The sequence below is a fragment of the Aythya marila genome (genome assembly GCF_965140915.1).
Source record: "Aythya marila genome assembly, chromosome: 12".
NCBI lineage: Eukaryota > Metazoa > Chordata > Aves > Anseriformes > Anatidae > Aythya > Aythya marila.
Genome location: NC_139053.1, coordinates 4,119,523 through 4,145,673, shown reverse-complemented (window position 1 = coordinate 4,145,673; position 26,151 = coordinate 4,119,523). Strand labels below are relative to the sequence as shown.

The 26,151-nt window shown below is 36.7% G+C and overlaps 2 protein-coding genes across 6 annotated transcripts in view; one reads left to right on the top strand and one right to left on the bottom strand.

Moving 5' to 3' along the window:
- The first annotated feature begins 3,487 nt into the window (after nt 1–3,487).
- On the top strand, nt 3,488–17,619 carry BRD7 (bromodomain containing 7). Its single transcript, XM_082770097.1, has 17 exons — nt 3,488–3,606; nt 3,928–4,136; nt 4,887–5,016; nt 5,406–5,463; nt 6,378–6,522; nt 6,934–7,044; nt 7,381–7,565; nt 8,381–8,504; nt 9,185–9,260; nt 10,136–10,243; nt 10,619–10,751; nt 11,693–11,804; nt 12,975–13,031; nt 13,813–13,924; nt 14,083–14,226; nt 14,869–15,012; nt 15,978–17,619. The coding sequence occupies exons 1-17, from the start codon at nt 3,558–3,560 to the stop codon at nt 16,040–16,042; spliced, it is 1,962 nt and encodes a 653-aa protein (XP_082626223.1). The 5' UTR covers nt 3,488–3,557; the 3' UTR covers nt 16,043–17,619.
- A 1,823-nt stretch (nt 17,620–19,442) lies between these two features.
- The window catches only part of ADCY7 (adenylate cyclase 7), a 62,377-nt gene continuing 55,668 nt past the window's right edge, over nt 19,443–26,151 (bottom strand). For all 5 annotated transcript variants that reach the window (XM_082770092.1, XM_082770095.1, XM_082770093.1 and 2 more), the window contains 7 exons: nt 24,877–24,958; nt 24,145–24,300; nt 23,297–23,443; nt 22,764–22,871; nt 21,562–21,676; nt 20,793–20,917; nt 19,443–20,680 (listed from right to left, as the gene is read on the bottom strand). In XM_082770092.1, coding sequence (XP_082626218.1) covers nt 20,534–20,680; nt 20,793–20,917; nt 21,562–21,676; nt 22,764–22,871; nt 23,297–23,443; nt 24,145–24,300; nt 24,877–24,958 — 880 coding nt within the window. In that variant the 3' untranslated portion in view covers nt 19,443–20,533. The remainder of the gene's footprint in view (nt 20,681–20,792; nt 20,918–21,561; nt 21,677–22,763; nt 22,872–23,296; nt 23,444–24,144; nt 24,301–24,876; nt 24,959–26,151) is intronic.

The following is a 26,151-nucleotide window of genomic DNA, read 5'->3' as shown; positions in this document are numbered from 1 at the left end:
GATGTACTTTAGAAAAAGTATTATATAGTTTCTGTGATACTTCTTTCATGTTCTCTTATACAGAAACTTTCTAAATTATACTTTTTATGCAGAAAATTTCTGTATAATACTTACGTAGTTTCCAGACACTTCTACATGTCACTGAAGAAGGTTATAATTAAATGATGACTCAGTAACTCGGTATTAGTATATAGCATACATCATGTAAATATTCTTAAAATAACTAGCAACTAATTTACTCCAGGCTAAAGCCTATTTATGGAGGACTGCATAACTTCTATAAAAACAAAAAATAGTGAGATGACACGTTGAAAAATGTTACACTTTTTAATAGCATTAAAGAAATTTCAGGTTTAATTTAATTTTCTAACTTCAGTTCAGGACCGCTGAAAGAAAAGAGATTTGAGTGCTATCCATTAATCTGACATATTGCAGAGGGTCCTGCTGTATTTGTAATCAAAACACATTTTTCATGAAACAGACTTGAAAATCCTTCTGCAATAACTGTACCTAATAACTGACCTCAACCTCATTCAAATTTGTCTATTTCAGTGCAAAAAATACACCAAGAAAAATGTGCTGAAGAAGGGGAAAAGAAAAAAAAAAAAAAAAAAAAAAAAGCATTTGACATCAAATACTTTATCTGTTAAGGACAGTTTGTTATGAATAAAGTTAAAGCCCTTCAGCAAATTAAAGTCCAATAGAAATCAAATCCCAGCATGTGATTTTAATTACAAAGATAGGAGAACAAAGGCTTGTGTTATGGTCATCTGCAGACCGCACAGCATGGACAGGTTACAGTTTCTTCTCTCTGTTGTGATTTAAAGAAAAAAGGAAGAGAAGAGGAAAAAAAGACAAAGAGAAAACAGAGGAAATAGAAGGGGACAGTACAGTACAACAAAATACTCCACCACTCAAGTACTGATGCAAAATTTACACCTCAGAGTTAGGCTTATACAACAATTAGTAGAAAGCTAAGTGACAAGAATATTATAGAAGATATACACAGTGTAGTCTTGCTGTGTATCTGTGTAATCTTAGGATTTTGATACAGAGAAGAAAAAAAAAAAGACCCTTTTTACCTCTGGTAAGGCTTTGAAATTGTTTTTGTAATCATAGCAATTTAAAACAGCTGGACAACACATTCAGGAAGCATTACAAAACCAGAATTTTAGAATGTGTGTTTCATGCCAAGTTAGGTTCCAATCATGAAGTCTAGAATGTTGCTAATAAAAGTCACAGAAGTATGAAACAGAATTCAATAGAAGAATCCATAAATTCGAGTCATATTTCTGAAGAAATCACCAGTCTTAAAATTTAGATTATTTTATTCAACTTCTAGATTTCTAGGGTTAGCTTAAACCAGATTTCCGTGTCTTTATCTAGAATAACAGTATGTAATAACTTCTATTTTAATTACAGATTATAATTACAGGTGAGTACATGGTTCCAGTAGATGTGAATTTGGCAAAATATTGAAGTGTGAGACTTGCAATAAATCTGAAAGAATATTAAGCTTTCTGAAGCTTGTAGCTCTGTCTATGCTGACAGCTTTTTTGCTATGTCACCAGGCAAACTTTATACCAGCCAAGCTTTAGCTACTTGAGTCAGATCTGTAAACTACCAGCTTTCAGTTTTACTGGGTGAAATGAAAATTTATAAACAATGTGATTTCCTGTTGAAAAATAAACATCTCATTTGAAAATATGAAAATACATCACTGGGAAACAGGAAGTCATAAGTCTTTTTCTTTATGGCAATAGAACAAATCACTTCTCAAACATTTAAATGACAGCTGCTCCAAGTTGTACGCAGCCTTTGTGTTGATTTATAGGATATTCAGGACTTCTGTGCTTCCTCTTTACACAACTGAATTCCCCTGAAATTGCAAGAACTGCCCACAATCAGAGCTGAGAAGACAAAAAGCATTGGAAGAGGATGCAGGGATAAGATTCCTTTAGCTTTCCTCTAGTGCTACAGGTAACAGCAGAGCCAGCTCTGTAGGAAGGAATGAAATGTGCTCAGTTCTCAATGAAGAGACAAGACCCAACAGCAACTCTCAAACACTGCTCAGAAACGCGGTATCTTCTCTTTTCAGGCTTCTCACAGTGTGTTTTGAAAGGCTGTATTAATACTTATGTGGGGGAAGAAATACATATCCTTCCATTGGAAAGAAGACATCAAGACAAGGACAGCAAAATGGCATATATTCTAGGAATGAGGGCCTCTGCTACCAGTTGGAAATGTATCTTCCTCTGATCCAGATGTTACTGAATGAGACACCTAGAAAGGGCAGCCTTCACCATTGGCAAAATCCACATGACTTGTTTGTGTATAATTCTCTCAAATTTCATTAGATTCAGGACGAGATTAGTCAGGAAATTTCAGAAAAACAATTGAACAAATGGTCTTGCCATATAACGTTTAGAAGAAAAAACTTAGAAAGTCTGCCAGTTCTCTTGTGGGAATAGAGGATATAGCAACTTTTTTTTCCATTCTATAAAACATGTCCTTTAAATATTTACTAGACTTGTATTTTCTGAATGTGGCCAGGTCCCAAGCAAAAGCCCTCTACATCTCACTAAAGTATGCTTAAGAACGTTCACTGCATATGTAATAAGAGTATTAAAGGATCCAGATGTGAAGTAGAAAAACAACTGTGTCTATTATAGCTGAATTTCAAACTACTGGAGTAAGATCAAGCAGGAAAGCTGTGGTTTATTCCAGAGCACCACCCACACAATTCTCTGAGTAGGTCACCAAATGACAGTAAATCTCCCCAGTACAATGCAAAACAAAGCTGTCACATCTGATTAAATTCTCTGTGACTGAGTGGCCAATGGACATTTCTCTGGAACTTCTCAAGCTTAAAAATTAACCTTGTGAAGATGTATATAATAAATCTCTAATTAACATCTAATTATTATTTTCTTTGGTTATCGAATATCACATATGAGTCAACAAATTTGAGGGACAGTTACAGGATTATCCCTGTGGGGTTAAAATTGAAGTTTCCCTTTAGAAACAAGCACGGTTTATTTCTGCACTTAAACTTTATAGAAGTAACATTTTGAGAGGCATCACGGGGCAGGCATTAACAGAAAACGGTAGCTACGGCAGCGTTGTTGAAACCGTGGAAGCCTCGACAAATATGCTATTAAATTCCAAGGAGTTTATAGGAAGCCTTAATTTCCATCTAAAAGTTAATTTTTGCACTTGTAATGGACAACAGGGGTGTATTTCCCGAAAACGTATGAGTGGGGTGGGCTGTGAGGAGCGGGGTGAGCTGTGAGGAGAGCAGCGGGCTCTGAGGGGCCTCTGAGGGGGCCGCACCCCTCGCCCCGGGACGGGCAGGACCCCCATGACCCGGGGGAGCCGCTGAGGGCGGCCCCCGTCCGCTCTCCCCGCTCCCCGGCACCGAGCGCGCCCCCACGGCCGCCGCTCCGCATGCGCCGCGGCACCTCCGGGCCGCCAGGGGGCGCCGCAGCACCGCGGCCCCGTTTCCCCCCCCCGCCGCCACTGCCGCGACAACAGCGCGGCCTGGCCGGGCCGGCGCCATGGGCAAGAAGCACAAGAAGCACAAGTCGGACAAGCACCCCTACGAGGGTGGGTGGGTGGGTGGGCGGCGGCTGGGGGGGGCGGCAGGGGACAAGGGAGCGAGCGAGGCGGGTGCGGGGTCTCGGCCCGCGGCCTGGCCGGGCCCGCCGGCCTTGGGCTGCGGCTGCCGGGCGGGGAGCTGCCGGCCCTCAGCCGGGCTGGGCTGCGTGTGCCCGGCTGGGGGTCCGCAGGGCACGGGGGGGGGCTCTGCGGCTGTGGCAGCCCAGGGGAGCCGTCGGGTGGAGGCAAAGCTCAGCCCGTGTTGTTATCCGGGTGGAGCGAGGGTGTTTTCGGCGCTACTCATGTGCCTTATTTCTCTGCTGTCCTAAGAATATGTAGAAAAGCCCCTGAAGCTGGTGCTGAAAGTTGGAGGAAGTGAAGTTGCCGAGCTGTCTACTGGAAACACAGGGCTTGATTCAAGCCTATACGATGACAAATCCGAGCACGAGAAGCACAAAGACAGAAAACGGAAAAAGAGGAAGAAAGGAGAGAAACAAGTTCCTGGAGAAGAAAAGGAGAAAAGAAAGAGAAAAGTTAAGGTATGCATATCTTAATATTGCATTTTAGTCCCCCTCCCTCCCCCCCCCCCCCCCCCCCCAAAAAATAAGCTTCAGCTTTCTCTAGACCTCTTCAGATGGTGAGCAGATATAACTACTTGTATCCTTAAACTGGAGTGCATTCATAGTGCGTATGCTGGTTCTGCCAACGCCTTTTCCTCCAGGTCCTTTCAGAAAAAGATGAGTAAAGCCGTCTAAAATAGTGGCCAATATAAACAAAGAAAATTAAAACCAGAAACAATTATCACATCTAAATAAATTAATTTATCTAAAATGAAGCCTTACTAGTTCTTAATTAAAAAAGAAGGAATTGTGTTTCCCTTTGGGGGTTCTTTAGCTGATAAGCAATTATAACATACTTATTTGAAGTGTTAGGGGTACCCTTCGTTTTAAACTTCCTGTCTCTTTCCTACTAGTTTTTCTAAAAGCTTCAAAATAATCCTAGAGGCTACAATGGAGATAATTCTCTGTGCAGAATTGTTCCTGTCATGCTATAAAAGGCTGTCATGTTTAAAAAAAATAACAATAACAGTTGTTATATAGCTGAATGAAAGTACTGTCCAGTAGATGGAGACAGTACATAAAGAATACAGGGCCTTACAATTATTTAATTATTTTTATTTTTTTAATAAAAATGCTAGGTTGTTTTGAAAAATCTGGAGAGCATTACATGCAGTAATAATACTGGTTTGGAGGTCCCCTGAGTTTCTCTAACAATCTTTCTCTTTCTAGGATGATAAAAAGAAACGCGATCGAGACCACCCAGACAGCGATGGAGAGCAGGAGCTGAAATGTCAGACCCCTATCAGGTTGGAATTGCCACCAGAGAAATCATTGACAAGTACTTTAGCAAAACAGGAAGGTAGGAAAAAATTACATTTTGTTAACCCTTGGTTAATTCCAGTTTTCTGCAATTGACTTATGTTTTGTTTGTTTCTGTAGCAACTGCGTTGACATTTTTTGCCATCCCAGTGTTCTTCCCCATCTTATAGAAATACATGTATATGAATCTATGTCACCATGTACTTCTTTTACAAAAGGGTATCTAGTGTCTGTGTCAGTGTGTGCAGGGTATTAAGGTCAATGAGAAAAAGGAGATCCCCTACATATCCTGTTGTTTTTGCAACCATATTTTGTTTTTGTTGTTGTTGTTTATCAGGAATTCTCAAGTTGGATCAGTTGTAAGTTTAGTACCACTTGCTGTCAGTTCTGTTTCACATCCTTTCTCCCCCCTGCTTCTTTTTGGTCTAGAGGTGGAACAGACACCACTTCAGGAAGCTCTGAATCAACTCATGAGACAGCTGCAGAGGTAAATATCCATGCTACAGGCTTTCAGAGCTATGAAATGAATATAACATACATTAAGAGAAGAAACTTATAAAAAGCTGACTGAAAATATCACTAAATATTATGCTGACATGACTATTTTAGAAATCGAAGAACTAGTTTAAGAATAGATACAGTTTCTGCTCAGTTTAGGCTTCATGTAATCATGTCAGTTTTAAGTTTAAAGTAATTTTAGAAAACCCTTGAAAAACAAAAACAAACAAAAAAACACACACACACACAAAAATTTGTTCTAGAAAAGATTCTCAGCAGCTAATCAGCCTAGCCTGACCCCACAGAGAAAATACTAAGCAACTAAATTTGATGTTAATGCTTTTAGAAGCACCCATGAACATCGGTGTACATCAGAGATCACAGAAAGCCTTGGAGACATTTTAATGTAAAAAAGAATGTTAAAATTGTGTGAACTGAAAATGAACAGAATTATAAATACATATGTTCTATCACAGATTTTAGCAACAAGCTTTCCCTTCTGTTAATTTCAGGGTAAGAAAATTCATGAATGACAGGTATACATTCTTACCACATTTGTTCCCTTTATTTTTTGTCAACCTAAGTATAGTATAAAACCACTTCTGGAAAGACCAAAACTTCAAAAGATTTAAAAATAAAAAACATTCTTTTGAGGAATACAGATAGTTATCAGACTGTAGAACTAACTCCTGAAATATGTTTGTAGCACTTTTCTGGTATATGGGTTTGTTGTGGAATCTTTCCAGCCTTCAAGAGTGAAAGACTGTGCTGACACAAGCCATTTCTGGCTTTATGTTTTTGATTCCTTTTCAGCCTAGTCTGTTCCTTTCTATTTAATTCCAAGCTCAATATGTTCTTTATAATAAAGTCAAAACATAAAAATGTCTTTTCATATCTTAACAGAAAGGATCCAAGTTCTTTCTTTTCATTTCCTGTGACTGACTTTATTGCTCCTGGCTATTCCATGATCATTAAAAATCCTATGGATTTTAGTACAATGAAAGAGAAGATCAAGAACAATGGGTACCAGTCCATAGAAGAATTAAAGGTAATTCTGTAAATTTTATTTTGACTAGAGATGGATTATGGTCAGTTTACTTCAGCTCTAGAATTTTATAAGAATATGAAGTTACCAACAAGAACCAATACTTCAGCATGAAGAAATGTTTCTTCTTGACTTTTTTGGGAGAAAGAGGTTTTGCATCAAAACTTTAAAAATTAGAAGCAATGCTTAACATTTAGGAATGTTTTCAGGATGTTATTGGGAGTCTAGTTTTGAGAGGAGTTTCATTTACTTATTTCTGTTTAAATTTTTAATTAAGTACATTTAAATTCATTTAAAAGGTTCTTTGAAGTTCTTTTTCACTAAAGCTCTAGATACATCATTTGCAACAAGGATTTTAATACAGTATGCTGTAAAATTGTAACTGTAATTGCAAAATTATTAATGTTTGCATAGGAGAACTTCAAACTGATGTGTACTAATGCAATGACGTACAACAAACCTGACACCATTTACTACAAAGCTGCAAAAAAACTGCTCCACTCAGGGATGAAGATACTTAGCCAGGTAATAGAAAATTACAAAACAAACTATTACAAGATAGCCTTCTTACTTTTTGACTCTTCTTTCATTCTGCTTTTCTTGTAGGGATCTCATGAAAATGAATGAAAGCTTGCTTAATATTTGTCAAATGCTTGCATATTAGGATTTCATAGTACTAAAGCATGAGCTTTTAATACAGCTAGCAGATTACTTATTTGCATTTTATATTTGATTTTTCTAAATTGTCTTTATACTTGCTAGTGAAAGAAAGAAAGGATAAAAATTAAATAATTCTCTGCAGGTAAGTTAAGAAAAGATTGATTGAAGTAGGATACTTTAAGATTCAGCTGTGTGTTTTAGGAGAGGATTCAGAGCCTGAAACAAAGTATAGAATTCATGGCTGATCTGCAGAAGACAAGGAAACAGAAAGATAAGATGGAACAGCAACTAACTGGAGAAGATGAAAATGGTTCTGGGAAAGACAAAGGAGAATCTGTGGATGGTGATACCAAAGCATTCAAAACACCCAACAAAGACCACAAAAAGTGAAGTATTGTTTCATTACTGATTAGAGGATACAGCTCTTTAAAGACACTGAAAGATGACAACTATTAGGGACTAGTAGATGTGGGTTTCTCTGGTACAGGATATACACTAAGAGCCCTTCATCTCAAGGGAGCGAAATTTATATAAAGCATTATTGTATGCCAAAAATATATGTAGAATCTTTTATATAGTACCATCATTTTTTGTGGAGGTAACCCTGTACTGGTCATCAACTCCATTCCTTCAGTTGTTTTTTATTTTAGTGTCTCTTTCACATAGATAGCACTGTTTTGAAGAAAAATTTTAAATATCCCAGTACAAAATAACTATTTAGCCATTTGCATGTACCAATTATTTTGTGCATAACACTTGTATTTGAAACTTGTATGTTCTGTAGCCTATGCATTTACACTTTCTAAATTATCTTTTAATATCTAGGAATACTTCTTTTAATGTTCCGAAATACTAGTGAATTCATTTTCACAGATTCAAAAATAGATACTAAAATCCAGAGTATATGAATTAATTTTACCCAAAATATTCTTGTTTGTTGTGGGGGAGTAATGATGTAAAATCTGACAAGCTGCCAAACTAGGACATCTGTATGGCTAAAGTAAACTAAACAAAGGCCTTTACAGTCACTAATTTAAAAAGCATTTGTGGGTATAAGTAGTGTCTGTCACATTTTTTCCTGCTATATTAAAACAGTTTGCATAGTTGACAGAAAAAAAAATATATTCCACTGTATCCTTTCCTAATAGCCAGTTGGTGTCTGTTAAAGCTAGTAATTAAGACACGTCAATTTTATTCACAGAAAAGACAAAGACCTACTTGAAGACAAATTAAGAAACAATAGCTTGGAAAGGGAACAAGAGCAGATTGATCGCATTGTTAGAGAATCTGGAGGAAAGCTAACAAGACGACTTGCAAACAGCCAGGTAAGTCTTGGGGTGTTTGGTATAGTTTGGAGTATGAAGACTCCATTCACTTTTTCATGGACCAGGCTCACTTAGCATCTTATGTCAGTTGAAACTCAAGGGGTGCTTTTACTACAGTTTACATCATTTTACATGAGTAATCATGTCCAAGATAAGAGGGGGGTGGGGAGAAGGAAGGTTACCCATTGAACACATGCTGGATTTCATCAGCAGAGCAAGTTCAGCTTAAGTTTCTTGAATTTTTAAATAAAGTAACAGAAAAGGTTGAATACTAAAAACTTCAAAAAATATCTCAAATCTGACCTGCAAAAAAAAAAAAAAAAAAAAAAAAATTCCCTCATAGCTCTGAATTCTGAAGCAGTCAGATATCTGAGCAAAAATTGTTAAATACATAGGAGGAGGAACACAGTTTGGTAAAATTGACCTACTTTTCTATCAAGTATGAGTTACTTATTTTCTTAGTCTTTACAGAAATGTTACTATTTCTTGTAACTTGGTAATTCCGAGATCAGTAACAGTTATCTAGCGAGAGCAAAAACAGTAGGAGTATTCACTGTGAATTTGACTGATCTTTCCAAATTGCTTTCTAATTCATATAGTTGGAAGTGTTTCATTAGAGGTTTTTATAAATCTAAGAGCTGTGAATTTCAGCTAGCGTATAAAATAAAATCTTATTTCAGTGTGAATTTGAAAGAAGAAAGCCAGATGGTACAACAACTCTGGGCCTTCTTAATCCAGTTGACCTTAGTGCAGGAGGTAAGTTGGCATAGTTCTGGTAACAAATAGCTTCCACCTACCTGTTCTGTAGCTTTTTTTGCTGGGGTAGATGGGTGAATGGTGCCCAGCAATCAAATGGTTCTTAATAGCCTGATAATTTGAACTTTAAAAAGTTGCAGCTGATCACTGTTAAGAGGAACTGGAGAGAGCCCTCAGTGGCTTCTCCATTTTGCATCACCTATTTGTGGGAGGTGCAAGACACTTCTTTTGTCATAGAGATGGGACTACCAGTCATATGCTAGGGCACATTTAATTTCTGGACTACCCTTAAGTCAGGATCATTTGTAGAGTGAAGTCTGTGACCTGAAGGGTCAAAAACCTTTCAAGAACTGGGAACCACCTGGGACCTCAATCATTTGTAACATCAGTACCATCTGTGTAGTGCCACTAGCTGGAAGGGTGCAGGTGCTTGATTTTTTAACTGCCATCTCACTGCAGATTTGAACTGACAAGGTCTCGAATAGAGTGAAACCATGCTGAAAGTTTGACTTCTCCATTCCCCTAATTTGTGCAGTAGGAAATCTCAGCAAGAATAAATAAATTTACAATCAGATCCTCTTTAACAATATAGCCTTTGTTAGGGAAGGAAGTAAAGTAGTGAAAACATCTAAGTTAAAATCTTCTATCCTTACCTAGTGTTATCGCTTAAACTAGTATTATCGCTTACTTACGTCTGACTTCATGTTCATGACTACACATAGTCTTTAATATGAAACAGTTGGACAAAAACACGCTTAGAGTTGTATCCTGTATAATCTGAAGCCTCTGTCTATGAGTATTAAATGAGTTTGGATGTCTTCCTATGTCAATGAACAATGCCATCATTACTTTTGTATTTTGATTATATCCTACAGAACCGGGTTACTGCCCTGTAAAGCTGGGTATGACAGCAGGGAGACTTCAGTCAGGAGTTAATACATTACAAGGGTTCAAAGAAGATAAAAGAAACAAGGTTACTCCAGGCAAGTGCTGAATTTTTTATTATATTTGTTATTATTTTAATTCTTTTTGTATAAACAAAATATGTTGGTCTCATTACTCATACAGTTTTGAACTTTTTAATGATAAAGCACATCTTTGCATATATTTATCACACAAGTAAACAGCACATCACAAATTTACACGTACAAAATGGGAGCTACATTCAATAAAATCTTCATCTATATTGAGAAGAGGAACTATGCCAGTGAGGTACAAAGGTTTTTGCTAAACATGTTTTTTTCTTAAGAACTATGTTCTAGAAATTTCTTTGGGGGGGATTGTTTTACAACTGCTTCTCACTTTTATCTGATATGTGCATACCAGAGGTGATAATCAGTGCTGTTGTTATTCATTAGTGACGTACTTGAATTATGGACCTTATAGTTCCTATGCTCCGACATATGATTCTACATTTGCCAACATCAGCAAAGAAGATTCAGACTTAATCTATTCAACGTATGGGGAAGACTCTAATCAAGGATCTTTCAGGTAATCAAACAGCTAGGATGTGTATTACAGTTTTCATCTATAGAAGCAGTTTTGTGCAAATCTCTGCATGGACTGCATCTTTGCTGCTGGAATGACGTTGCTACTGTCTCACAGCCTACTGTTTTTTTGTTAGTTTTAAGAAGCAAAAATTTAGTAAGAGAATTTGTATGTGATGTAAAATTAGCCCGGGCTGAAGGATTTTTATGGTACCAATACATAAGAACATAGAGCCTAGCACTTAATTATTATTAATTCGTAACTATTTCTGAAGGACTCATGTTAAAAACCAGGAAAATTATTGAGGAAAAAATGTTCAGACAAACTGAATTTTTTTAATGTTAATGAATTTTATTACTGCCTTGAGAAAAAGTAAGCTTTGTTAATGACAAATAGTGACCACATTACTGTGGTTACAGTGGGAGATCTGAGTCCAAATGAGGTGATTCCTAATTTCATTCTTAAATAACATGTATATTACTTGATTTTCCTACTATTTGCTACAGCAAAAATAATTAATTCCCATTGCTTCTATTATTCCTGCTTGTAAAAATGTCAGAATGTAAATCCTTTTGTTTTATGAGAACTCAGGAATAGAAGATATTCATATTTATATTCATATGAATATAAATTCATATGAAATATAGGAATACTTAAGTACAGCGCAAATGTTAAGTGGCTGTGCAAGTTTGCTGTCAGTTTCATGCAGCTGCCTGAAGCAGTATACTTTTCATCCTTTTTCAGGTTTTATAAGTAATCTGAATGTGTTCCTAGGCTGCAAAAGCCATAGATTTTAAACAAAAGCAAGCTATTTAGATTAAATTCTATGCTGTTTTTTGTGTTTTCCATTCTGTAGATATTAGTCTGCCTTTACCTAACAAAACTTTTTACTGTTGAATGTTAGATACAGAAGTGGTTACCTTAACTATCTTTTAACCTTCTAGCATTCATGAATTTTTGATGAAATCACAAGATTATCCTTTCCTAATGGCTGATAGTTTGCTTGATGTTCTAACTAAAGGAGGACACTCTAGATCTCTCAGAGAACTTGAAGCGGTAAGAGTGAGTTTGTGGACTTTCTAGTCTTTATTTTTGCACATAAGCCATAAAGCTAGAGAAAGATGATACTGATCCTATTGACAGGCCCCCTTTTAAGCGGTAAAATTTGGAAGTGGAGATACCTTTGTCTCCAGTGGATGGGTCTTCTGGGAAGAGATTATGCTGGTTTGTTAATTAATGAACTGTGAAAAATTACAAAATATCGTAGGTTACCCAGAGTCCCATGGCCTTTTTCTGTCTATTCTACCACAAGCACTTAGAAAGAAAAGAGCAATATGGGGTTTAGAGACAAGGCAAACTCAGTTTTTTGTTTATTAGTTTCCATGAAAAGTTTAGCATGCCCCTAGCAGCCACTGTTTATGTCAGAATTAGTACCTAGTTTTTTTATTAGTTAACACATATTTGAGTTTAAAAGCACCACACTATGGAAAACCACTAAACAGGTAGTCCTCAAATGCTCCTGAGACTTCAGTACCCATATACATGTATGCCAAACATGACTGGTATCAGAGGAGCTGATGAGGTGAACAGCATGAGACTAAAACTTCATTCACAATCCTTGAATTAGTTGAGTATCTCCAGAGGGCAGTTGCTGCTAACTAAAAGTGTTCATTTGACCTACTTTCACATGAATGGAAACTTGAAATACAGATCATAGCTTCTTAGTAATGGTTCGTATATCAGCTAAACTAATACTGGAAATAGTTCATAGAGCAAAGATCAGCCCCTGGCCTCCAGTTCAGACCTCTGCTTAGCATTACTCTTTTCTAGTACCCAATAGTGACACTGACTTACAGGGTTCAGTTGCTACTGGTGCAAAATATTAAGAAATAGTTATGTATTGAAGCAGTATATTTCAGCCTCTAATCATCATGCTTCCTTTTCTCCCTCCTCCCCAGTAGATAATCTTTGAGGTGATGTCACTGGGGAAGAACACATGGATGTTTGCAGAGAGTAATAAAATGGATGCTATAAAAATGTATTTTTAGCAAACATTGGTATCTGAAAATGCTTTCTAAAAATAGTTGCTTTGTAACTTGGTTTTACAAAGAAAGCTTGCATCAGTTACCTCAGTTTAAAATACCATATTGTAAGGTGTTACTTTGACCTTAAGGAAAAGATAAGTAAGCTTTAATGCCTGCTTTAAAGAATTCTTTGTGTATTCAGCCCCTGGAGGAAACTGAAGGCACACATGAAAGAAGTGATGCAATAAAAGAAGTAAAGGTAAGATTATTCGTTTAGCTACTGTAAGCAACACGTGTAGCTTGTCAGTTATAAAACTGCCAACAATTGTAAAGCCTATGAAGCGACATCGAAAATTTGATTGTAAATATACACAATGTAAATCTTGACAACTGCATGCTATTTTGTAGGCATTTGCAGAATCTCCAAAATCTTCAAAAAGTTAATTCTTAATTTAGACTATATGTCAATAGAAGTGCAGGAAAATGCTTATAGGCTTTTGTCTGCAATTATCATACAATCCACTGGCACTTCTGGCTGACAGCTGTAGTTATTCTAATTACTTTTAACACGAACTTGTAATAAGTATGAAATACCATACCCCACAAGACTTAGCAATCTTTGAGTCATATTCTCAACTATCTTGTGTCCCTGTAGGCATACAAAATATCACTAAAATCATTTCATCTGACAAACTTTGTTCAGTTAAAGAAAGTATAGTAGTAGTTCTACTGAAAGGCTGCTCTCCTGAAGCTTTAACCTGCTGCCAGTTCCTGGGTTGTTTCTGACTTTCAGTCTCAGATTGTACATAAGTTCTGTTCTAGGTGAGATACCAATGTTTGAGTATGAAATAGTCAGCTGAGCAACTAAAGATCAGTAAAAACTTCATAGGGTGTCTTTACTTCTTTCCTGCTGTAAGTTGACTTCTTTTTTGTAGAGCTGATTAATTTTAACTAATTTGATATTCTGATTTCCCCAGAACAACTTTGTTGTTTCAGACTGATCTAAATATTATATAAATTATTTCTTGCTGCTTTTTTAGATTATGGAAATTGACATTGCAACAAGGTTGGACTCTGCTAATAATGACAGACTCACAGCACTAAAAGCTGTTACAAACTTCGGCATGCCTGTAGAAGAGTTTGATTCTGAGGGTAAGTTATCCTGGTACTAATAATTCTGATGTGTCTGTAACCTTTAATGAAAGGTAATTAATGTTCTTAGTCTCCTTGCATATTCAATCTTATGTATTTTACATCATAATGGAAGTAAACACACTCTCTTACTAACAGGACTTTTCTTCATTAAACAGAGGCTGAAATTTTCCAGAGGAAACTTGATGAAACAACAAAGCTTCTGAGAGAACTTCAGGATGCGCAAAATGAACGACTAAGTACAAAACCACCCCCGAACATGATTTGTCTTCTGGGTCCATCTTACAGAGAGATGCACTTAGGTAAATATACTTTTTCTGCTCATTTTGGGGGAATTGATCAAGTCTCACTGTTTTATAAAGGCAGAACTTGAACAGTGGGGGATTCTCTGCCCTGTTGTGTATAGTAGATTCATTTGTTGTACGGAAAGACAGATGCAAGTTTTAAACAGTAATGGCAAATATTTTTTTCTTTACTAAGTGAAATTCCCTAAAATTGAGAATTTTCTCAATGCCCCAGAGCAGATAGCCAAGCACCTCTAACTTCATGATCTTTCCAGTGTCTTTGAACAGGAGTAATTTAAATGTTACCGATTTTTTACTGTAAGGATAGTTTTCTTCTAGGCTAGTTTATTTTATTATAACCAATTAATAGCAATCACTTACTCTTCAATTATTCGAGCAAAGCCCCTTGTTCCACAGCTCAGTTCCAACAGCCTTCTCTGACAGGACTGTGTGAAGAGGGTATTTGTTCTAGGAGTAAAACTAAATTGTGCAATATCCACTACAGTGTATGTGGCCTAAAATAGCTAGCTCACTGACAAAAGATAAAACCCCCATTATTGCAGAAATATGACCAATGTTGGTCCAGTTCTCTGTCAGTGATTTTATATGCATGCTTGTACATGTAGCCTATGAGTACATCTACTACTATTTTTTATGTAGCGGAGAGAGTAACCAATAATCTGAAAGAACTGGCACAACAAGTGACTCCAGGTGACATTGTTAGTACATATGGAATCCGGAAAGCAATGGGAATTTCGATTCCTTTACCTGATACAGAAGACAGCGGGGTAGATTTAACAGATGGTGAGTATACAGAACTGTTTTGTAGCATCTGTTCAACTAAAACAAAGCCACATCTGCAAACCATTAGAATGGCTTGTGGTAGAACTTGGCAGTAACTTAGTTCCAGCTTTCAGTTATTCTCTACTTTTTAAAATTCTGTCTTTAATGGAAAGTTGTTGTGCTTGGTCTCAGTTCAAAATTAATCTTTGGAATACATGGAACTTTGTTTCAACTACTCAAAGTGGTTATTTTATCATTCATCTTATAGCACTGCCAAATTGTAAAGCTTGGCAAACCATTAAATTCTAGTTTTTCCATTTAGAATGAAGTTACAAGAAAAGAGTTAAAATTCCTCACTTGCTTAAATGAGGACATCGTGCTTCCTTCTTCCCCAAGCTTTTGGCTGTGCACTCCTTTTGCTTAATTTGGCCAGCCGTAGTGCTTTTTAGTTGACAGCATCAACTCATTTATCCAGCACGAAGTAACTACTGTTTTTGCTGGACTGAGGAGTTTGTTCAGTGAAAAACTTAAGTGCCAGAACCAGATCTCCCCCTTGTGGCAGCGGCTTATTAAGTCATGTAAACTGTGAAAGCATTCCTAGAATTTGTGTTTCCTCAATTTTTAAGACAGGCAAGAATTTAGTTTCAAGAAAGGCAATTCACACAACAAATTTGCACAATATGTGGCTTATAAAAGGTTTCAGGTCTCATGTGATTTAATGAGAAGAACAGGACTGCTTCAGTAACTTCTTTTCAAGGAGACTAAGAAATCTCAATTTGACAATTATTGAGCAATTTCTTTTTCGTAGTGTACTACAAGCCAGACTATGTAACAAACAAATTCTTGAGCTGTTACAGAGCACACAGTTAACTCAGGACTGTCTGTACAAATAACAAATTACTTCAGAAGTATTATATTGTATATGCACTTATTTCATTGACAAGTTCTAAATATACATATTGACCTGGTCTGTTGTACTCTTCCAGAGTTTCAAGAACCTAAAAAGACTGTCACCATCACTGAAAATGAATGTGGGCCAGTTAAAGTCTGAAGCTTCAGTTAAGTTTACAGGTGTTTGTTTGATTCTTTTTAAGAACCAGATAAACATTCTTCAGGTGCATTCACAGAGCATGTGTATATTGTGTGTTAAAGAAACTACTTTTGTTTATTAAATTTTGGAACTGAAATTTGAATTGTTTGAGTTTCTCCTGCTACTTAAAAGCATTTGATTATTTTTCTGTCATTTATTATTTTAAAAGACTTCAGCATTTAAGTTTTCCTTCCATTATTATATACCTGGAAAAGTCAAAGAATAAGTGAAAATGGGGTTCTGTATGGTGAAAGGACTCAACCACATGTTTCCAAAAGCACTGCTTTAGCTGTAGTTAAACTTGGTTGGGGCAAAAACTATTAGTATCTGAACACACAAGTTTCCCTCTTTAAAATAACCATGCAACTCTTATGATCACGAGGAACAGGAAAAAAAACAACACTGAATGAAACTGATGTAACCTGATAAATTAACAAAAGATCACCTTTGTAAGACTTTCAGCATAGATTAATTTCCTCATAGATAAGTAGCAACATCCATTCACAGTATTCTAAAAGTTGAAAGCTTTGATATACATCATGACAACAATAAGGTGAGACTTAACAAACTCATTAGCTGCCAAAGTAAAAAATCCACATTAATGTAGCAGTATTAACTCGGGTTGAGATGTGCATGTAGAAAACTTGAAGGTATTACTAAACACCATCTGAATAATTATTTTAAGCTTGTTTTCAGAAAGAAGGGCATATTGACTATACGTCAATTAAAAACATGATTCCCTTGTCACAAAAATTGCTTATAGTGTTAGTCTGTTTTGTCTGCATTCAGGCAGAGAGGAATTGAAGCATGGTGGCAGTATTACACAGAGCAAGAGTCCTGAACAAGAATTATTCCTATGGTGTAGTCGATTACTTTCATACACTTGTCTGGTGCTATACCGTTCTACCACAGACATCATTACCTATTTTTAAATATTGCTTCTTTTTACTGCATAATATTTATTTAAGGTTCCAGTGTTACTTTGGAGTGTTAACAGCAATGACATGCAGTAGTTCATCTCAATCTAATGATTTATAATATTTGTAGTGGCATGGAACTGAAATGAAGAGGTAACATAAAGACAAAACAGAATAATGAATTCCACTCTTCATTCCTAGTCTTATGGCCAACATCACCTTTATACTTCCTTTCTTCCTCCTCCTCTCTAAAAAGGAGCTGCAGAGGTATTTAATTCCATTTTAAAATTTTCAGTTCTTAAAACTCATTCCAAAAAGTTTGAACTGTCAGCCTGAATACTTCTCCAGTAGTTTCTGTTATCAAATCATCGCAGAATAGGTTTTTGTTTTCTTTAAATAAAATATTAACTGTTGTGCTTTTTTCCCCACAGTAGTGGCTAATTGTAGCTAATTACTTTGAAATACTTCAGGGAATGAATTTTTCAATTAATATTTAACTCATTTTCTTGGTACAAGAGACGGCAAGATACAACACATTATTGGCTCAGTCCATAGCATCTTATTTCCCATCATTTATCTTTCATATTGTGCAGTAGAAGGCCAGATGACAGAAAACAGAGCATGGAAATTTTTCTTTAGCTGTTGAATGTAAGTATATCACACTATGTATTTTCTACTTAAATAAATTCTCAAAAATATGAGTATCAAATTTACTTAGTAAGTAAAAACAATCTCATTAACTCTATAGAGATATATCTTATGTATCATGCCTCCTGTTTATGGGGAAACTTCATCAAAATAATTACAAAAAAACAAACAAGTTCCAGGAAGTTCTTTATTTAATGGTAAAAAGAAAAGTTTGTTCTTTAAAATAGATTCCTATTTCAAAACACATTATTAGCTCTTCAAATTAGATACAATGCCATTTTTACAGTTCAAAAAACCACAGTAATGCTGTAAAGATTTTCAAACAAGATTACTTCTTCAATCTTAAGTTTCACAGTTCTCAAGAAATGACTGCTAAAAACAATTACTTAAAGACAGTTGCCATGTAAAGTGAACTTATTCTCTGGTTGAATATAACTTTCTTTGTATACACTTCCAGTTCTGCTAAGTTAATGTCATTCTCAGCTATAACCCCTTTTTCTTTACATGTGGTTTCCAACTTTCTCCATTATGTAAGCTAAAATTGAGCAGTGTAAGTACGCAATGTCCTTTTAAAACCACGACAAGAAAACAAACAAACTACTAATTCCAGTTCAAAAGCTACAGCTTTTTATACCACTTCTGTAAATGAGGTTAAGTTTAAGTTATGCCCAAGCAAGTTACTAGCCTGATAGGCAATATAATGTAAACAAAAGCATTTCAAAATGCTGTTACAGACAGCCAATTTTTCATAGATAACTTACCCCTACGTTCTACTAGTTCTGTGAACAGAAACACTTCAGAGCCAGCTCTATCTATAGGCATAATGCACTTTCCAAAATATATTAGAGGCAAATCATGACTTTACGTAACATATGACATCAAAGACTGCTGAAAGGAGCCTTTGACACATGCATGGTCCTTGTAAAACAATAAATATCTCAAGATAAATGCTTGCTGAGCATCTGTTACTACAAATGCACAACATACAAGAGTAGCAAAAGCTGTTTGAAAGTTTATTCAATTGCAACACTGATCTGATACTGACAAGATGCCAAGTCTGAAACTTCCTTCTTCAGCTGAGTCCATACATGACCCAGAAAACCTCAAACCAAGGTTTTCTAACATGCTATTTCCTGTCGGAGGCTTACTACAGACAGTTTTGACCTACCAAATTGAAAAAGGCTGTAAGCACAAGTTTTAATCCACAGTTGGACAATATCTAGATTTGTTTCTGTCTTGAAACATAGTCACTTCATCTTCTAAAGAAATTACACAGTAATTAGAAAGTGGCAGTAATGCATATGACTGCTTGTTAAAAACTTTTCCAGTATAGCTTAGTAGTAAACCCAAAGATTAGTAAGTGCTGCTTTGTTTGTAGAAGTGTAAGGATTAACAAAGCAGATGTACAACTTACTAATCACTGTGCTGTTTAGTCATACTCCGTGTGGTATGAAGGGGTAAAGGGAGAATCCATCCTTAGTTAATGCATACATTTAGGCAGGAGATATTATTATAAAATACTGTCATTCCACCAACAGAAAAGAGATTGATTACAAGAAGTAGAAAAATGCTAATTTACAAACTAAGAGCAAGCTGATTTCCATGATCATCTTACCAATGCACCAAGCATACTTTCATGTACGAAAATGTTAAGAACATGATCAAAATGTTAAGAGCATGAAAATTTAAGAACATTTTTCCACACTTCCTTTTGTAATTTTAAAAACCAAACTGTTTCATAAGCTGCATTGCATTTCAAAGGAATTCAAACCAGCAAGTAGCTAGTCAAATTGGAGAAACAAAAATAGGAAAAAAAAAAAAAAAAAAGGAAGAAAAAAAGAAAGCCCATCTCAGTTGCAGTTCTGTTTGTACAGTATTAGAAACAGTAACAGTTACTATTTTATTAGTTCTGTTTTTCAGTTTCCAAACTGTTCAAAAATGCCCTCAAGGATACAGTCAGTATGCAGAATTCCAGCTGGATGTCAGTGATACAAGCCGTTATCTGAGCCCGTCTAACCAAGCATTCAGCATAAATGCAAAATGCAGGTGCCCAGTGCTCCTCAAGATTATTATTGTTGTTTTGGGTTCTTTTGAAATTTCAAGCCAGAATTTTTAAAGAACATTCTCCTATGTGACTACGAAATCTGCATGCAGATGCTAAATACAGAAGCACAGAAATACAAAGGATGATATGTATTAGAATGTAAACACTCAACTAGTTTAAAGATTTCTGAACAGCTGCTGGTCAGAAAAAACATTTATACTACTGTAGAAGATAAGATAATGAAGAAGGGATCCAAACTGCGCAATTAATTCCCTCCACAACCAAAGGAGCTCAGCACAATTATCATATGATATATTGGAGTTTACTTGCATTTCTCTTTCTGTTATTCAACTGTCTTCTGCCATGAAGTTTGTTTAGCATTAAAAGCAGGGTATGCGGTGCCCAGAGTATCATCTCAGTATGTCTGTGACAAATGCAATACTGTGTGCAGGTGTGTCAAAGAATGAAGCAGTGGAATGTTTTAAGGTGGTAAAGAGTTCTACAGTGCATCCACACAGGTGGTTACTGGAGCTGTTAGACACTCACAGTGCAGGGAAGGACAGGAACTAACCGAAAATGCTTCATGCAAATTCCAGGTAAATTCTCAAATAACTTCGGGAAAATGTAGTCTTTTTCAAACTGGTGGTTCCATGTCTTCTACAAACTTCTCAGAACTTCTTTCAAAAAACAACAAACATAACAACATTCTCCGATCTTTTGAAGTAGAAGACGTATGAAAGTATATATAGTTTTGAATAATCTCCTTTACATAAGGAGGGAAATTTTAAGTCTTCACAGAAGGGAGGCAGTTCTAAGTCTACTTTGATTAACTTTGTCATAGCCTCAGTTCAGTCCAATACCTTGGAATTTGGCCGTCTCAGTGCAAACAAAGTAGGTCCTCAGTTCTCCCTTGCCTTTGACATTAATGAGTCCCCTACATTCACATGAATATCCCAGCTCCTGTAGTATTCTACTTGTTTCTTCTGTGACCTTTGTGTGAAAAGAATTAGAAAACTCCTGTGAAATTCTACTTATTATTCAAATAAATAAATAAACAAACAATTAGAAATAATTTCTTAGACATTCCAAGGCTCACGTTTACCTGGATTTTCCCAAGTTCCCCCGTACTCTCCATTCTGCTAGCAACGTTAACAGTGTTGCCCCAAATATCATACTGTGGTTTCCGAGCACCAATTACACCAGCAATCACAGGGCCATGATTTATCCCTGTATAAATAAAAGCAGGAGTCATTACTAAAGTAGGTAGTTATATGTTACCTACCTTCATTATTAGCTATAAATTGTGACCTTCAGGGAAATAAATTAAAAAAAAAAAAAAAAAAAAAAAAAAAAAACCTCTAACCCTGCTACACTTTTCTGGCAGTATTATCACTGTTCTATAAAAATAGTACTGAACTTCATGAGATGGGAGGTCACTCATTCATTATATAATGGAAGTCCAAAATGAGCTAGGGCAGAGTTTATGCCAAAGCAAAACGTTTCTACTTTAAATATATAGAAATATTTATTTCTATAATGACAATACTGTCTTTAGCTGACAGTTAATAATTACAGACTACCTCCCTCTTCACCCATACCTGTAATTTTCTCCAAACTCATCCAGCTGCTGTCTTCCTATTGCTCCTTTCAGTGATTAGAAAAGCCCATCCCTGACATTCCTATAAGTTTGGCATATTTAAAAAGTGAGACAAGACAACACTACCTTCAGCTATTCATCATCCAATAATAATAAAATTACTGTATTCAGTTTTAAGCAGGGCTCCACAGAACTCCATTTACTTAAGTCATCCTGCCTCATTGTTAATTTCCAAGGAGCTGCAGAGTTCATGTTCTTCACAAACTGAACTTACCAATACGTAAGCGGAAATTGTTAAAGGAATGTCGGTTGATTCCATCCAGTTTACTCATCAGGGCAATTCCATATTCCACCATAATCCCAATGTGTGCATGCTGTCTCTCCTTATCCTACCATTTGCAACGTGTTAATGATCAAATAACAACACAGATGATCATATTAGACTGGTTTATATTCAAAACCAGTACTGTTAACGAATAAAGTATATAAGGATGAGGCTACACAATGAAATTGCACAGTTCAACAAATATTTAAAATGGATTAAATTCAACTGGCATGGCTAGTCATAATGAATTTATGTCTCTCCTACTGAATTCACAGAATTGCACAGAATCACAGAATGGCCGAGGTTGGAAGGTACCTCTGGAGATCATCTGGTCCAACCCCCCAGCCAAGCAGGGTCATGCAGTGTGCATTGCACAGGATGGCATCCAGGCAGGTTTTGACTATCTCCAAAGACAGAGACTCCACCATCACTCTGGGCAACCTGTTCCAGTGCTCTGTCACCCTTACAGTAAAGGAGTAAAGGTTTCTCATATTCAGCCAGAATTTCCTGTGTTTTGGTTTGTGTCCACTGCCTCTTGTCTTGTCGCCAGGCACCACTGAAAAGAATCCGGCCCCATCCTCTAGACACCCTCCCAGTATTTTATAATTCCATATTTAGAGTTCCATATTTAATGTATATGCTATATAACATATAGGAAGAGCACCTGCATGCATCCTAATGTCACATACAATCCTGCTAGCCTGAGTACAGAAACTGGTCTTAATTTTTTTGGGTTACAGAATGTTTCAGATTCAGATCTAATGAGATATTTGAGGCTTCTCTTTTTGTGCCAGTTCTCAGCTATCTAAAGCTTCCTGTCAAATTATAAGATGGCTTTTTCTCTGGCAGCCATTCTTCCTTATCTCCAGAGCTATTCTGTTATGCATCTAGAAATGCTAAGCTACTGTAATCAGAGATAAAAGATGTAAGAAGTATGCAGTCTTGACTCTTGCTTAGAAACTGTGAATTCAATGAGACAAAACAGTTTTGTGATCATCCACATTTCAGAAAGTTATCTTGGTGATTTACTTCCTTTTTTCCATCACACTTCATTCTGCTACTTTGAAACATACATGCACACACACAGCTTCACGAAACACATACAGCACTGACGGTAGATTTCAGAAAAAAAAAAAAAAAAAAACACATACCTGGTTGTTCTCTTGGCCTGGTGTAACACTGAGGCCAGCTGCTGCCATATAAGTGCTTCCAATGGTTTTTATTTTTTCAACACCACTAAATTTAGGTTTTAGCAAGAGCTGTTTGAAGGTAAGGAAAATAGAGACAGAGACTTTAATAGAATATTTCTGTGTGTGATTTAACCGGAAATCCTATGCTGCCTGCAATAAACACTGGACATCTGTAGGAACACTATCAATCACATGAATGTTAGATAAGAAAGCACAAAGTGTTCATTTAATCTTTTTGCTCTAATAGCTCGTAAGAGAAATGAAGCAACTACTGAAATTCACAACTTTGAAGCCATACTACTAACGAATTAGATGATCCCATCAGATTGAATATATTTTATTTCGAAGATTTCAAGGCTGAACTCAAAATATTAGTTAAGCATAAAAGCCTTTTTTTTTTTTTTTTTTTTTTCTCTTTCCACGGCTAACAGATCTATTGAAACATTTTGCAGCAAAACCATAATCCGGTCCATTTTAGCCAGAAGCTTAATTACCTCATCAAAATCAGCAATGATTTCATTTAACAGCCGCAAGCATTCCAGACCCTCTTTATTGACATCACATTCAGTATAGAACACCTTAAAATCTGGCACTGATGCAAACATGACACAGACACAGTCATAAGATTGATGGTACCAGTCCTACAGGAAAACAAACAGTATAGTTAGATATTGTCTGCAGCTGACTTACACCACAGGCACTCAAAATTATGATTATTGTTTGCAAACAGTAATCAAATCACAATTTTCTTTGGAAGCCAGCTACAGATCTTTACAGTTGGTTTGTCCAATTTTATCAGAAACATTAACAAAGTTGATGTGCCTAAGGAAAAACTGCTGAGATATCTACATATCTCAAAGATTCTTATCTGTTCTGGACAGTGCCTGTTTTCTCCCACTTACCATAGCTTAGAAATCAGCAAAATATTTATTCTGATAACATGCTGGCAGAATCAAAAATGTCTTTTAAAAATCACTATCAATGAACTTTTCTCACAGGGTTGTTACCACAGAGATACTATCTGTTGGTCAACTAACTTCTTTAGAAAGAAGGTCTATCTTCTCCAGTGAATTATGGTCTTTTGAATGCAGTAAATCATTAAATATTTGCCAAATTCACTCTGCCCCAAAGCTGAACAATCAGTTCTGAAAAACAAATTTCAGAAACTGACACCAGAAGTTTGTGCTTTCTGAGCCTGTCTAGATAGCAGATTAGGTTTACAAAGTTCTTGGGATACAAACAAGATGCAAAATATTGCAGTGTTCTGTGTGCTTGTTGGCCCAATGTTCTGTGTCACACTGGTCCAATTTACTGTCATTCATATGTTAGAGACTAAACATACCTCATTTCGTTTTTCCCCAATGAAATATGCAGCGACATGTGCTGGAAGTACATTTTCCAGCAAAAGCCTGTTAACATTCTCCATTGTTTCAAACTGTTCATGTTCTTTTTTAAACTTATTCTTCCACAGACAATCCAGTCGACAGTAATAATCAATCTGCAAATGAATCCAATACCCTAACTTAAATCCATATAACATCTCACTTAAATATATAATGAGTTAAATTATTTCAAAAGCATAGTAGCCGTAAGATTTCTTCAAGACATTTTGAACTTAAACAGTTATGAACTGTGTGCCTCAAAAACGGAAATCAGAAAAATATGAAGCAGTCACTACAAATGAATGCCATTAAGGTAGCATCAGATGTATGTACAACAACGGTATTTTAATAAAACAATAACAACAACAATAATAATCACAGTAATAATACAGTGATGGTTTTGAATTGAATTACTACATTTAGGATAAATAATCACAATGGATTCAAATTGCAGGAATTTCTAAAAAGTTCTGACTTCTGTAATATACATACTATTGAAAAAATAAAAACGTTCCTGCCCTTTCACAGTAAATTTTTTTGGCATTATCTACAGTCCACAAGTACAAGAGAAAAAAAGATAAAACTATATACATTAATTTAGCGCACAATTTCAATAAATGACACGTTTGCATTGTATTTAAATCAACTTGCTGCAAGTAAGAGAATTAACCTATTGCTTTTTATATACATACCTGTTTTGCAAGTAATATTAGGGTTACATAAAACAGAACCAGATATATATTAACCATTATCCTCGGCTCTTCAATGAAAAGCCTGAAAACAAGAAAACAATACAAAATCATCTGTATCCTTTAAGAAAATCCACACGACTAAGGGTTGGTTTGAGAGTGGGATGGGGAGCAGAAAGCATAGCAGAAGAGGATGTCTTTGTGCACATATATATTACCAATTCATTCGTGCCAATAGCTGCCTGGTTACCTGATTACCCTGATAGTGAAGAAAGATAATCATTCAGTTCAGTACATGAACTGTGTCTGACACAATGACAAAATGGTGCTGAAACCCTGTTAAGTAGCTATTGTAATGAGATGTTCCCTCCCCACACTGTCCTACAAAAAAAAAAAAAAAAAAAAAAAAAAACATAGTAAACAGAACCTTGAAATAGGAAAACAAACTTTCTTATTGTAGTGGGTTTACATGGCAAAGTTTTGGTAGCAGAGGGCCATAAGGGTGGCTTCTGTGAGAAGGATCTAGAAGTTGCCCCATGTTTGGTAAGGGCCCCACTGTTGACCAGAGCCGAGCCAATAGGCGATGTTGTTTTGTGCCTCTGTGAGAGCATATTTAAGACAGGGAAAAAAAACGCTGCGCCACACAGCAGCTGGGAGAGTGAGAGGAGTGAGGAACAGCCTTGCAGGGACCAAGGTCAGTGAAGGAGGAGGGGGAGAGGTGCTCCAGGTTTCGGAGCAGAAGTCCCCTGGGCCCTGTGGTGAGGACCATGGTAAAGCAAGCTGTCCCCCTGCAGCCCATGGAGTACCACAGTGGAGCAGGGTTCCACGCTGCAGCCCATGGAGGAGACCACGGTGGAGCAGGTGGCCCTGCACCGACGGAGGCTGCTGCCTGTGGAAGACCCCTGCCAGAGCAGATTCTGGGCCGGACCTGTAGCCCGTGGAGAGGAGCCCACACAAGAGCAGGTGACCTGGCAGGAGCTGCTGCCCGTGGGGGAGCCAGGTTGGAGCAGTTTGCTCCTGAGAGATGGACCTCATGGTACGGACCTATATCTGGAGCAGTTCCTGAAGAGCTTCTGCCTGTGGGAAGCCCACACCAGATCAGTTCAGCAAGGACGGCATCCCATGGGTGGGACCCCACAGCACAGGGGATGAGAGTGACTGAGAAGGAGCGCTACAGACTGACCATAACCCCCACTCCCCTGTTCCCCTGCGCCACTCGGGGGGAAGAGGTGGAAGAGGGTGGATGGGGGGGGAAGGTGCTTTTGATTTCTTTCCTTT

What these genes read in the sequence shown, in the direction of transcription:
- BRD7 (XM_082770097.1), top strand. Translation starts at nt 3,558, where the DNA reads ATGGGCAAGAAGCACAAGAAGCACAAGTCGGACAAGCACCCCTACGAG. An exon ending in TCTAATCAAGGATCTTTCAG is followed by an intron (nt 10,752 to 11,692) that starts GTAATCAAACAG and finishes TTAACCTTCTAG; the next exon opens with CATTCATGAATTTTTGATGA. An exon ending in TTACAGAGAGATGCACTTAG is followed by an intron (nt 14,227 to 14,868) that starts GTAAATATACTT and finishes TTTTTTATGTAG; the next exon opens with CGGAGAGAGTAACCAATAAT.